This window comes from Mirounga angustirostris, unplaced genomic scaffold (genome assembly GCF_029215605.1).
Source record: "Mirounga angustirostris isolate CCGP_5_RB_7025 unplaced genomic scaffold, mMirAng1.0.hap1 SCAF_1, whole genome shotgun sequence".
Taxonomy (NCBI): Eukaryota; Metazoa; Chordata; class Mammalia; order Carnivora; family Phocidae; genus Mirounga; species Mirounga angustirostris.
Window position 1 is genome coordinate 209150762 of NW_026991709.1, and position 14424 is coordinate 209165185.

General features: G+C 44.0%; 1 protein-coding gene across 1 annotated transcript; it reads left to right on the plus strand.

Moving 5' to 3' along the window:
- Positions 1–10206: 10206 nt before the first annotated feature.
- LOC123863066 (olfactory receptor 7D4-like) lies at positions 10207–11241 on the plus strand. Its single transcript, XM_045902241.2, is given in 2 exon segments — positions 10207–10765; positions 10767–11241. Coding segments are annotated over 2 exon segments (1020 nt in total). The 5' UTR covers positions 10207–10220.
- The last annotated feature ends 3183 nt before the right edge of the window (positions 11242–14424 follow it).

A 14424-nucleotide genomic window follows, 5' to 3' on the forward strand; every position in this document is an offset into this window, starting at 1 on the left:
GAGAGAGAATGAGAGAGAGCACGAGAGGGAAGAGGGTCAGAGGGAGAAGCAGACCCCCCGCTGAGCAGGGAGCCTGATGTGGGACTCGATCCCGGGACTCCAGGACCACGACCTGAGCCGAAGGCAGTCGCTTAACCAACTGAGCCACCCAGGCGCCAGGGTATAAATCATTTTTAATGATTATAGATTAATGTAAAAAGTAGTTTAAAATTTACAATCTAATGGATCTAAAAATATAAAGTAATGAATCATAAAAAAAGATAAAACAAAACACAAAGGAGCTTATCAGGAAGGGAGGAAAGAAGGAGGGAAAGAAAGAAAAAAGAAAAAAGGAAAGGAAGGAAAGAAAAAAGAAATCTCATAGATCAGCAGGCACTTGCCAGCACTTATTATCATGAGCACCAGGTGTTGTATGGAATTGTTGAATCACTAAATACCTGAAGCCAATATTACACTGTATGTTAAGTAGAATTTAAATAAAATTTTGAAAAAAAAAAGATCAGCAGTTCACATTCTTAGTTGATCATTATTTTACCTGTGGATATTTTAAAAATACACTGCCACTAGCTTCAGCCTAGAACCAATTTAATCAGAATTTCTACATATGAGATTCTTGATGGTCCTAACATCCAGAGTTGAGAAACACCACCTGAGGATATTGCTCAACACTTAGAAAATTTTCATTAATATCACATATTATGACTATCATCAATATCTACTACCTATATTAAAAGTATTAACTCTCAAAAAAATAAAAAAGTATTGACTCATTAATATTAGCTTCAGAACTCATATTTTATAGAGATTTAAATTATTACCAGTGGGACGCCTGGGTGGCTCAGATGGTTAAGCGTCTACCTTCGTCTCAGGTCCCGATCCCAGAGTCCTGGGATCGAGTCCCGCATTGGGCTCCCTGCTAGGCGGGAAGCCTGCTTCTCCCTCTGCCGCTGCCTCTCTCTATCTCTCTCTCTGACTCTCATGAATAAATAAATAAAACAAACAAACAAAAATATTTTAAAAAAATAAATTATTACCAGTAAAATCTGAGTTTTCTTGGTACTTTTACACGTTACCATTCCTCTGCATATCTTACCCCCAATAGCTACCACACCATGAGTTTGTTGGGTATATTTTCCCGTCAATGTTTCCGTAATGTCAGTCTTGATTTATGTATCCACAAACAGGTTTTGCAGAAGCTTACCTAAAAACCACCTAAAGTTCACTTAAATAGTATATCACACATATTGCCCTGGGAACTTACTCACTGACCACAACACTGTTTTATGTCTCTTTAGAAACTCCATTCATCTACTTCAAACACTTTAACTGACATACGGCATTCCCTGAGGGAGGGGACATCATTTTATCAGTTTCTTATTATGATGATCCTATGGAAATTAGTGTTTCTTCTCCATATCACACAAGTGAGAATATCTTTTTTTTTTTTAAAGATTTTATTTATTTATTTCAGAGAGAAAGAGCACGAGCGGGAGAAGGGGCAGAGAGATAGAATCTCAAGCAGACTCCCCACTGAGTGTCGAGCCAGGACGCGGGGCTTGATCTCAAGACCCTGAGACCACAACCTGAGCCAAAATCAACAGTTGGACTCTTAACCAACTGAGCCACCCAGGTGCCCCCGATGCGTGTTCATGTTTACTATTAATTGCCTACATGTGTTGTCCCGTTACAAAAATTAGCTATCAACTGCATCTTGTTATTACTAAGGAATGCAATCAAAATTATCCTTGAAATCTGTCTAGGAATAATGATTCTGCTGCTGAAGAGGAGATGCTGGACCTAAGGATGTATCCTGGAAATTTTTCAAGTGAATGTTTTCATTAAAATATAACAAACAGAAAAGTAAACAAATCATATGTATATACAGCTTGATGAAATGTTCATGGTGGACATACTTACATAACTGCCAACCAGATTAAGCTACAGAACGTTACCAGCACCCCAGAAATATCATACATTACTCCCCAAAGATTGTTGCACTTGATCTTAGCCAAAAGGCCGAGAAGCGATCAAAGATTATTGCTATTCTGATGTCCATCACCAGAGTTTTGATTTGTCCATTTTGGGCCTTTATATGAATGAGATCATACTGGAAAAAAACATTTAAAAGAATGATTCTGGGGCGCCTGGGTGGCTCAGTTGTTAAGCGTCTGCCTTTGGCTCAGGTCATGATTCCCAGAGTCCTAGGATGAGTCCCACAGGGAGCCTGCTTCTCTCTCTGTCTCTGCTTCTCTCTCTGTGTCTCTCATGAATAAATAAATAAAATCTTAAAAAAAAAAAAAAGACTTGACCAAAGATGTTTTTTGATCCTTAGATTTGTAGAGAAATGAGATGGAGTGAGAAATTCCCTAAGGGAAGCTGTGTACCCTGGAGGCTACGCCCAAGGGGAGAGGAATATTTTAGGAAGAAAATGTGCCAGTGGGGACTTAGGGGTGGGGCTGGAGGATATGCGTGTATGTTGTGTGTGGGGGGGGGGCGTGCGGATCCTACATGGGCCTCCAACTCTGCTCCCACTGGGTAGACAGGGCAGAAAAGATCACCTCCCTGACCCTTGACAGGGGGTGGGGAGTCTCCAGAAACAGATAATCAAAACGGCAATTTATTTAATGAGAAGTGAGGGAACTCAGCCCCAAAGAACCCTCCTGTGCCCTTCACCTCAACCTCGCCTCTCCCGTGTCAGAAGGAAATACCCTGGGGCCACACCGGGTGTCATTCTGGCCCTGGGCCCCGATGCTTAGCTATTGGTCCCTGCTTTTCTGCCCTTATTTGTCTTCCATTGGGAGAAGCTAATGTAACAGAGCCCAAATCTTCAGCAATTCCATTGTGATGCCTTAGCATTGCTCAGAAACTGCTTTGGCAAAGAGGTAAGAGGGCGGGCCAAAGCTTTCACTTGCATGCTTTCCTGGCACAAAGGTAGGGATGCGGAGGGATGAAAAGCCCGCCCCAATCAAGTGAAATCCCTGGCTCTGGACGGGGCTCTCCAAGCCCCACTGCACCTCATGTCCTTACCTCATCTCTAGCTCTGCTCTCCTTTCCCTGCCTGATGGTTCTAGGTCTCCCCCTCAGAACTCCCTCTTCACCCACTTGAACATCCCTCCCTTTTATTTTCTAGAGGGAACTTTCCACATGTAGAGAGCATCTCCCTTGTGCCTAACACTGAGCTAGGTACTGCATATAAGGAGGTAACTACAATGTGTTGCTCCCCAGGGGGATGAAAGCCTCAGGAGCAAACACATGCATGCACCAGTTTCTACAAGGCACAGAGGAGGTGCAAAGAGAGAGTGGTCAGCGCTTCCTGGGGGGTGTCAATCAAGATTTCAGGACAGAACGTGAGAGGAGGGATAGGACTTTTCCAGGTGAATAGGGAGGAAGAGGACTCCAGGGGACGCTAAATGCAAAGGTCCAGAGCTACAAAACAGCATAGGATGTACCAAGAATTGTAAGAAATGTCAAGGATCTGACGTCAATGCATTATTTTCTGATAGATAAAAATGTGACTCTCATACAGATATATGGTGAGTCTATGTCAGAGACTAGTTTATTAATGAGGGAGCCAGGACAGTAAAGCTAGTTTGCAGAGCATTTGAGGAACAGGGATTTACACAGATAGGAAAGGAATAATGAAATGAGTTTTCCAAGTTGGATGCAAAGATACGGGAAAAATAAAACTGTAGCTTTGGAGGCACCTGGGTAGCTCAGTTGGTTAAGTGTTGGCTCAGGGGGCGCCTGGGTGGCTCAGTTGGTTGAGCAACTGCCTTCGGCTCAGGTCGTGATCCTGGAGTCCCGGGATCGAGTCCCGCATCGGGCTCCCTGCTCAGCAGGGAGTCTGCTTCTCCCTCTGACCCTCCCCTCTCTCATGCTCTCTCTCTCTCTCTCATTCTCTCTCTCAAATAAATAAATAAAATCCTTAAAAAAAAAAGTGTTGGCTCAGGTCATGATCTCAGGGTCCTGAGATCAAGCCCCACGGCTGGCTCCCTACTCGGCAGGGAGTCTGCGTCTCCCTCTCCTTCTGCCCCTCCCACCTACTTGTGTGCGCAGTCTCTCTCTCAAATAAAATCTTTAGAAAATTTTTTTTGAAAAACTGTAGCTTTTGGGGTTACCTTTTTTACCAGACAGAGATTGATTGTCCCACAGGGCAATGAACAATAACCTTTGGGGTGATCTTCTTAGCTGAACAGAAACAATTTGCATCTCTACCGGACAAAAATCACTTGAAGTTTATTAATCTCCTACTTGTTAGCACTGATGTCACAGAATCTAGGTCTCAAGCAAACAAAGGAATATTCCCCCAGAAAATGTGCGAAATAAGTTGGCCTTTTTAGCAACACTTCGATGTAATGTTCAAAAGAAATGCAGCCATTCTTTTGAGTAACTTAAAAGTTTTGGGCAATTTCCTCCTTCATACAAAGGGCGGGTCAAAAGACAGGAGGGGGTTGATGGAATGGGTGATGAGGCCAGAGAAGGAAGACAGGGGCCAGACCACGGAGGGAGTGGAGTTTGGACCTTTCTCTGGAGGGATACTGAGCCACTGAGTGACTTTTAAAAGATGTGAACAATGATGAGGTGGGAACCACCCTGACCTCTCCTGCATAAGGGGCTAGGAGGGTGCCAGTCTATGTGTAGCCCAGATGAGCTACGAGGACCTGAATTAAAGCCCCACTGGCGAGTGAAGGTGTCCAGTGAAAGTTTACGTTGCCATTTTGATACCAAAGAGCCAGATTCTCCTTAAATACCGATCTTCATGTATAAGTCTTTTTTTTTTTTTTTTTAAGATTTTATTTATTTATTTGACAGAGAGAGAGACAGCGAGAGAGGGAACACAAGCAGGGGGAGTGGGAGAGGGAGAAGCAGGCTTCCCGCGGAGCAGGGAGCCCGATGCGGGGCTCGATCCCAGGACCCTGAGATCATGACCTGAGCTGAAGGCAGATGTTTAATGACTGAGCCATTCAGGTGCCCCTGGGTTTTTTTTTTTTTTTTTTTTTTAAGATTTTATTTATTTGACAGAGAGAGACACAGCGAGAGAGGGAACACAAGCAGGGGGAGTGGGAGAGGGAGAAGCAGGCTTCCTGCGGAGCAGGGAGCCCGATGCGGGGCTCGATCCCAGGACCCTGAGATCATGACCTGAGCCAAAGGCAGATGCTTAAAACTGAGCCCCTCAGGTGCCCCTCATGTATAAGTCTTGTTGCACAGACATCCTCACCCATTCCTGACTCTCCATGTCCAACTGCATGGAGGGTCTCAGATGCTCCCACTAGCAAAGTTCCTCTCATTTGTCTTCCTACGATCCATGGAGTCCTGAAGCAATCAAATCCCCATTTGTCATCTAAGCTGATTATACTCTTCTCACATCTGAAAAATCTGCCCTAAATCGGATCTTTCATTCTGCATGCCTGCCACACATACATCACCACCCCCACCCCCAACCCCACCAGCACATACTCAGAATCAAAGCAAGGCTCTCCAACGCTTTGCTGGAGTCATCAGCATGTCTGCCTTCCATCAGTGGCCTGCAGGCGGTGGACATTACTCCAAATTCATAATGAGACTCATTGATATTGCAGCCAGGTGGAGAGCGTTTTAGTTCTGCAGGCTGCTACCTTTTAGTTGAAATCACCAGATATAATCCATACGCTTCTGTGATGGTAAATATCTGGTCAGTTCTGGGTGTATGTGTGTGTGAGGGTGTTCCTGGAGGAGATTAACATTTGGACCCCTGGACTGAGTGAAGCGGATTGCCCTCTCTGATGTGGGGAGGCCTCATTAGATCCACTGCAGGCCTGCAGAGAAGAAAAAGGCTAAGTAAGAGATCATTCTTTCTGCCTGACTGCCTTCAGGCTGGCTTGCCCCTGCTTCCAGACTGGAACTGAAATATCAGCTCTTCTAGGAACTCAAGCCTGCCAGGCTTCAGACTGGAACCAAGCCATCAGCTCTGGTTCTCAGGCCTTCGGGCTCAAACTGTACATACAGGTCACAGATCTGTTGGTTCTGTGTTTCTGGAGAATCCTGACTTATTTTATAGCTTCTTCCCCTTGTTTCATCTCTGAAGTTTTGCTTCTTTTACTCCTGCTTTCCCTTTTCTTCCCTTTTCCAAACACCATTCCCTCTCTCCACCTGGCATAATGGCTCATGCTATCTTTTATTCAGGGATTACTGTGTTTCTGAGCTGCCCAGGGGAACAGGGAGAAAAAGGGGCCACCCTGAAATCTGTTCAAATACATGAATATATTTCTCCATAGTTTTTTAAATAATCACAAAGTAATATATGCTCATTGTGGAAAATTAAGAAAATGTAGAAAAAGGAAAAAAAAAAGAAAGAAAGAAAATAGGCACTTACACTCTCACCTCTCAGTAAAAGCAAGGTGGACACTCTGATGAATTTCCATCACAGTTCACCTCCAGACGGCCACTGTTCTATGTGAACGTCTCTCTATTCTTCCCGTTTCATTCTGTTCTTTTTTTTTTTTTAAAGATTTATTTATTTATTTATTTGAGACAGAGAGAATGAGAGAGACAGAGAGCACATGAGAGGGGGGAGGGTCAGAGGGAGAAGCAGGCTCCCTGCCGAGCAGGGAGCCCCATGCGGGACTCGATCCCGGGACTCCAGGATCATGACCTGAGCCGAAGGCAGTCGCTTAACCAACTGAGCCACCCAGGCGCCCCCATTCTGTTCTTTCTACTTAACATTGTAACACGGACACTTTGTCATGTTAGTTAAGGTTTCTCGACTGTCCTATTTAGGTTCCAACATGTCACTGCTATAAACATTATACTCCAACAGCAAAACTCCAATACCAATATTCTAAATAGTGTGATCGAACAGGATACTCTACAGTGATTCCAGAGAGCCATAAACAGCAATGTTATCAACAGTCTCATACTTAACTCTTTTTTGACCGATATAACTTGTTTGTTTTTTCTTACTGTTTTCTTACTGCTTTTATTTTTTTATTTTGTAGTTTCACATTTTTATTTAAATTCCCATTAACATACAGTGTAATACTAGTTTTAGGTTTAGAATTTAGTGGTTCATCGCTTCTCGGCCTTTTGGCTAAGATCAAGTGTAGAATTTAGTGGTTCATCATTTGCATACAACACTCAGTGCTCACCACGAGTGCCCTCCTTAATGCCCATCACCCATTTAGCCTATCCCCCCACCCTCCTCAGTTTGTTCTCTATAGTTAAGAGTCTGTTTTATGGTTTGCCTCTCTTTTCTTCCTCCCCATGTTCATCTGTTTTGTTTCTTAAATTCCACATATGAGTGAAATCATATGGTATTTATTTCCCTGCCTGACATTTCCCTTAGTATAATACACTCTAGCTCCATCCATCCACGTCATTGCAAATGGCAAGATTTCATTCTTTTTATGTCTGAGTAATATTCCATTGTATGTATATACCACATCTTCTTTATCCATTCATCAGCCAATGGACATTCAGGCTCTTTCCATAATTTGGCTATTGTTGATAATGCTGCTATAAACATCAGGGTGCATGTGTCCCTTTGAATCAATATTTTTGTATCCTTTGGGTAAATACCTAGTGGTGCAACTGCTGGATCATAGGGTAGCTCTATTTTTAACTTAAAAAAAAAAGATTATTTATGTATTTATTTGACAGAGAGAGACACAGCAAGAGAGGGAACACAAGCAGGGGTAGTGGGAGAGGGAGAAGCAGGCTTCCCGTGGAGCAGGGAGCCTGATGTGGGACTTGATCCCGGGACCCTGGGATCATGACCTGAGCCGAAGGCAGATGCTTAACGACTGAGCCACCCAGGTGCCCCTATTTTTAACTTTTTGAGGAAACTCCATCCTGTTTCCCAGAGGGGCTGCACCAGTTTGCATTCCCACCAACAGAGCAAGAGGGTTCCCCTTTTTCCACATCCTCACCAACACCTGATGTTTCCTGTGTTGTTGATTTTACTCAGTCTGACAGGTGTGAGGTGATATCTCATTGCAGTCTTGATTTGTATTTCCATGATGATGAGTGATGTTGAGCATCTCTTCATGTGTCTGTTGGACATCTGGATGTCTTCTTCGGAAAAATGTCTATTCATGTCTTCTGCCCATTTTTTAACTGGGTTGTTTTTTGGGTGTTGAGTTTAATAAGTTCTGTTTTTAAAAGCTTTCCAATATATTAAACTGCACTTCTATATTTCCTTATAAAATTTCCCTCTCTCAGACTCTAATTTGCCTTTTGATGTCATTTGGTATTATTATTATTATTTTTTAAAGATTTTATTTATTTATTCATGAGAGACAGAGAGAGAGAGGCAGAGGGAGAAGCAGGCTCCCAAGGAGCAGAGAGCCCGATGCGGGACTCGATCCCAGGACCCTGGGATCATGACCTGAGCAGAAGGCAGACGCTTAACGATCTGAGCCACCCAGGCGCCCGGTATTATTTTTTTAAAAAAGATTTTATTTACTTGAGAGAGAGCATGAGTGGGGTGAGGGATGAGGGGCAGAGGGAGAAGCAGACTCCCCGCCGAGCAGGGAGCCCAACACGGGGCTCGATCCTGGGACCCCAGGATCATGACCTGAGCTGAAGGGGCAGATGCTCAACCGACTGAGCCACCCAGGCAACCTGTCATTTGGAATTATTGATGAACACATGATTTATTGTATATACTTTAAACAACTGATCTAATTCTTTGTAATCTTTAACTATTCTGCTTAGGAACTTTGCATACACCTTTTCTTCTTCTTCTTCTTTTTTTTTTTAAAGATTTTATTTATTTGACAGAGAGAGACACAGCGAGAGAGGGAACACAAGCAGGGAGAGTGGGAGAGGGAGAAGCAGACTCCCCGCCGAGCAGGGAGCCCGATGCGGGGCTTGATCCCAGGACCTGAGATCATGACCTGAGCTGAAGGCAGACGCTTAATGACTGAGCCACCCAGGCACTCCCACCTTTTCTTAAATGTATATAAAATTGAAGACAACTGTCTCTGAGTTTAGAAACTCCCTCCTGTCACAGAGACCTAATATTCAAATGTAAACTAAGACTTCTTTTTTTTTTAACAGGGTGAAATAAAAGGTAGGGCTCTCATTCCCTTTATGAGAGTTGAAAAGCCTTTATGATAAATGGTGTCTCTTCCTGGTTAAAGGATTTTACGATAGGGAATTGTCTCTACTATACCCTGAAAATTTCTTCTGTCACTCTCTCAACCAAAATATATAGAGAGCACCAGGTACTGTGTTAAGTGCTTGGGATATGAAATGAAAATGAAATAGAAAAGGCATAGTTGTCCTAACCTAAAGAAATGGAAGGAACTACAATACGAACTTGCAGGATATAATTAGAATGTATGGTTTGGGTGGGGGGGGGAGGGTGTCTGATTTAGTCTTTGGAATTGAAGCATATTATGGTACCTTGATCATTATGATGGTGAGAGAGGGACAAACTGGGACAGCAATGTAGGAGTTACTATAATAATGAAAGAATTATCTATAAAATCTTCGCACAGCATCCTTCTCTGACTCAAACTTCAGACAGAGAATGTGCTGTTCCTAGATACTGATAAGATACCAGACAGACACTGGTAAGCGTCATGAGAACAAAAAATATCACTAAATTCTTCAAGTCCCAATGATCTCCCCCTTCTGTTTCCCTGGACTTGAAGAGACCACAGATACAAAGCAGAATGGAGATGCTCATGAGGCTAGTGGTCCTCTTATAGGAATTATATAGCAGAGGTGGAACAACCATGAGTTGGGGATGATGCAGAGGAGACCCCCGCATTGTGTGGGACATTCATTATATTTTTTATTTTATTTTTTAAAGATTTTATTTATTTATTTGAGAGAGAGAGAGAGAGAATGAGCAGGGAAAGTGGCAGGCAGAAGAAGCAGGCTCCCCACTGAGCAGGGAGCCTGATGCAGGGCGTGATCCCAGGACCCTGAGATCATGACCTGAGCCGAAGGCAGATGCTTAACCGACTGAGCCACCCAGGAGCCTCTTTATTTTTTTTCCGATTTTATTTTTAAGCAATCTCCACACCCAACGTGGGGCTCAAACTCATAACCCCGAGATCAAGAGACCCATGTTCTGCTGACTAAGCCTACTGGGTGCCCTGGGACATTCATTTTAAAGAGGTGATCCTGGTAGTAGTGATACAAACAGGAAGGGGAAGGTGTTACTGAAGACCGTTTGGTCAACCAAAGAAATCACGACTCTTAGGTAAGACATAAGACCTCATGAGTTTGAAATGTATGGCACGCTCTTGTTTTGTCATTGTTTTAACATTATTCTTGCCTCTTTCCAGGCAATTTCCATAAGTCATATGGAAGCAGGGAACCAAACAGTGGTTTTAAAATTCATCCTTCTGGGACTTTCAGAAGATATGGACTCGCAGCCCCTCCTCTTTGGGCTGTTCCTGTCCATGTTCCTGGTCACTGTGCTTGGGAACCTGCTCATCATCCTGGCCATCAGCTCTGACTCTCACCTCCACACCCCCATGTACTTCTTCCTCTCCAACCTGTCCCTCCCTGACATAGGTTTCCCTTCTATCACTGTCCTCAAGATGCTAGTGAACATCCAGACATGGAGCAACACCATCACGTATGAAGGCTGCATTACCCAGATGTATTTTTTCATGATTTTTGCTGGACTAGATAATTCGTTCCTGACGGTGATGGCCTATGATCGGTTTGTGGCCATCTGTCACCCCTTGCACTACACGGTCATTATGAACCTTCACCTTCACCTTTGCGGTCTCCTGCTCCTGCTTTCTTGGTTAATCTGCCTGACATTCTTTGTTGCAAAGCTTGATGTTTTTGAGGGTGTCCTTCTGCAAGGAGACAGAAATCCCCCACTTCTTCTGTGCACTTACTCAGATCCTCAAGCTTGCCTGCTCTGACACCCTTGCCAATGACATCCTGCTGTATTTGGTAACTGGCCTGCTGGGTGTTGTTATTCCCTTGACTGGGATCCTTTTTTCTTATTCTAGAATTATCTCCTGCATAATGGGCATTTCCTCTGTTGCAGGGAAGTATAAAGCCTTTTCCACCTGTGGGTCTCACCTCTTGGTTGTCTCCTTGTTCTATGGTGTAGGCCTTGGGGTCTACCTCACTTCTGGAACAATGCATCCCTTCAGAAAGGGCTCAATAGGCTCAGTGATGTACACAGTGGTCACCCCCATGCTGAACCCCTTCATCTACAGTCTGAGGAACAGGGACATGAAAAGGGCTCTGAGGAGACTTTTCAGGAGAGGAGCTTACTCTCAGTGAGATAACCAAAGCTAAGGACAGACAACAGAGATCCAAGATGCTGATAACTGGTGTTCCTGAATATGTAATCTGAAGACAGAACATAAATAATATTCATGATTTACTAGAAGAAAAACATCCCTGAACCGAAGACAGACTTGAGGTAGCACACCAAAAGTCTTATCGTCCATCCAAGAAAAAGAATGGTCAACCAATAACTAAACTTCTCATGAAAACACACTATTTCAAGGACACAGACTCCTGTAAGCATCAAGGGAGGAGAAAGCAAATCGAGGAGTGCATTGGGGAAAAGGGGGGCAGGAGTGACAAGTGTTTCACGTTACTGACTCAACTTTACCCTTCTCAGTTATGTTCTAGCTTCTAGCACTATGAATGCTGGACCATGGGTTTCCTTGGTCTCAGTGTGGAAACCATTACCTATCTGGACGGGGTCATACTGACCTACCTCACCCCATAAAACTTTACTTACTAAATCTTGGTTTGGTGGTGGCCATTGACCTATACTTAGGATGTTAATAAGAAGCTTCCTTAGGAAACTCATGGCAGTGTCTATTTTAAGTGAAAGAAAATCCTGGCCTTCGTTGATCCATATAAGAAGCAATCTACTTGCTATCTTCCTTGCCTGGCACACACTTTGCCAAATCTTCACGTGCCTGGCTCCTTCTCAAAACCAGGCTTCAAATCAAAACCGTCAGCTCTTCAGGGGCCTACCCTGACCAACAACCCCCTACCAGTCCAGATTTCATAGCACTTGCCATATTTTGAGGGACAGCAGAGCACAGTGACTAAGAGGGTTCTGGGTGCAAATCTGCCATTATTCACAATGGTGCGATCTTATACAAGTTACTTCTCTGTGCCTCTTTGCCCTTATCTGTAATAATGATGACAATACATTTCTTGAAGAGTTCTGGTGGGGATCAAATATTATGCATAAGAGCACTCAGACCAGTGTCTGGCATAAGCATTCAGTATGTGTAGCCATCATGAGCCATGAGGGCCACCAAGGTCTATGTTGGCCACTAAAAGGTGCAGAGATTGTGAACAGTCATCATCCCTTTAACCTTATTAACTACAATAGCTTGCGCTGCCAAGGAGCGAGGGGGACCATACAGGGGAGGGATCCATTACCAGCAGGACAGATTTGGAAAAACTGACTAGAGAGGATTGAAGAGGCTATGGGTTTAGATGGAGCTGGGTCCATCTCCAGAGCTGACTCAGGGCACCAAGGAAGCCACATAGGAGAGGGGTTCTGTTCAAAGCTGAGCCCTCTGAACAGCCCCAAGAGCACCACCACTGGAGGTCAGATCTGCACAGACCAGGAGAGAACTTTCCTGAACCTAGAGATTAAGGATTAGAACAGGAAGTGGCCCCAGACAGAGACTCCCTATAATAAGGAACTGAGAGGGCAAAGCATCCTTTATACTGGTTGAGCTAGCCTGGGTAGAATGGGTAGATCTCTTGAACTGAGAGCAAAAAGTGTCTAAGGCCGATTTGAGGACTGTTGAACCCTCTTGGTGGTCACTAGATTTGGGCTCAGGCAGATTCCAATGTTTGAATCCTAACTTTACCATTTACTAGGATATTTACTCTCTGCCTCTAAGCAACCTCAAATTCTTCATTTGTAAATAACTGTTGGGGTGATTATAGAAAACTAGTGTTGTCTTTATATAGAGATTCTCACAAAACAGTGGGCACCGTATTTATAAGCACACCATTTCTTTATTTGTGTCCCCATCTTGTGCCAACAAGTTAGATCTATTGGCAGGATCCTGCCCCTTGGAAAGCTGTGCCTAGCTGCATTCTTCCCAGCAGATGTCTGAGGGTGTAATACAAACCGACTGCCTCTCAAACAAAAATCACTTTTTTCAGTGCAATAAGGTCTTAGCTTCCAACCTTTCCATGAAACTCCTTCCCTGGAGACCTGGGCAGAATTAGATGAAGCCAAGAGGACAGGACCATCCTAATGAGCCTGGAACAGTATCTGATTGCCTTCTGTCTCCCACTTAGTGCTTATTATAGAAATTATTACTCTACCACAGGGCTTTTCAACCTGGGTACTGTTGACATTTGGGTCCAGATTACTCTTTGTGGTGGAGGCTGTCCTATGTGTTGTAGGATGTTTAGCAGTTTCTGTGGCCTCTATACACTAGATACTAGTGGCGTCCTCCCCAACCCTAGTCATAAAGATAAAAAATGTCTCCAGACATTGCTAAATGTCCCCTAGGGGCAAAATCTCTCCTGGATGAGAACCACCTGGCCTGTCATGACACAAAGGAGTCAAAGAAAGGAAAAATGTGGGAAATATGAAGTGAGAGGGGAAGACCCTAGTTTTCCTAAGGCCCAGGATAGAATGGACCCAAGATACTGGCCTCTAGTCAAGAGTGTTTGCATGCAGGAGGCTATAGGTCAGGAATGGAAGCACCAGTGTACATTTGTTGAGTAAACAGATGAACACATTCAGTGATCTCAAAACCCCAGGGGAAAAGAAACTTGTCTGTCCCTATTATCTGCTTTAACTCCAATGCCAAGTGTGTGGAACATCTCAGTAAATACTTGTTTAAATTGACTGTTTGGTGCTCACAGTATGTCAGGCCATTAGTCCAGCACCTACATGTGTTAACTCAGTTCATCTTTACAACCACCTTGAGGAAGCAGATGCTATTCTCTCCACTTTGTAAAAAGGGGAATAGCAGCAGACACTGCGAATTCACAGAAATCACTGTGACTGTATTATCTGAAAATGTCTTCTGATCTCTGAGGTGAGACATTCCTATGAATTCCGTCTCCAAGTGGATTCCTTTGGGGGAAAGACATATCTCTCCACCTGCTGACCTCCCTTCTTGGAGGAGCTCTGTCCTCCTTAGGTCTGAGGCAGGACGGATGTCCCGACAGCCAATAAGGTGCACTTTCTCCCACCAGCTGAAGGGCTAAGAGGTTCTTTTGTACAAAGTTGGCTGAGTCTCTATGGCCTTGTCTCAGGGATGTGGACCACCCCCCCTTGTCCCATCTAGTGGCCAAACCCAACTCCATCAAGGACTATTGCCTAAACTTATCATAAATCCCATTGGAAACGACTGGAGACACACCCAGGAAAAGAAAACATAGGATCAAAGGCCACTGTCATCCAACTGATTCATACTTCTCTACTAAAAAGGGACTTCTACCAACCAACCAGATAGGATG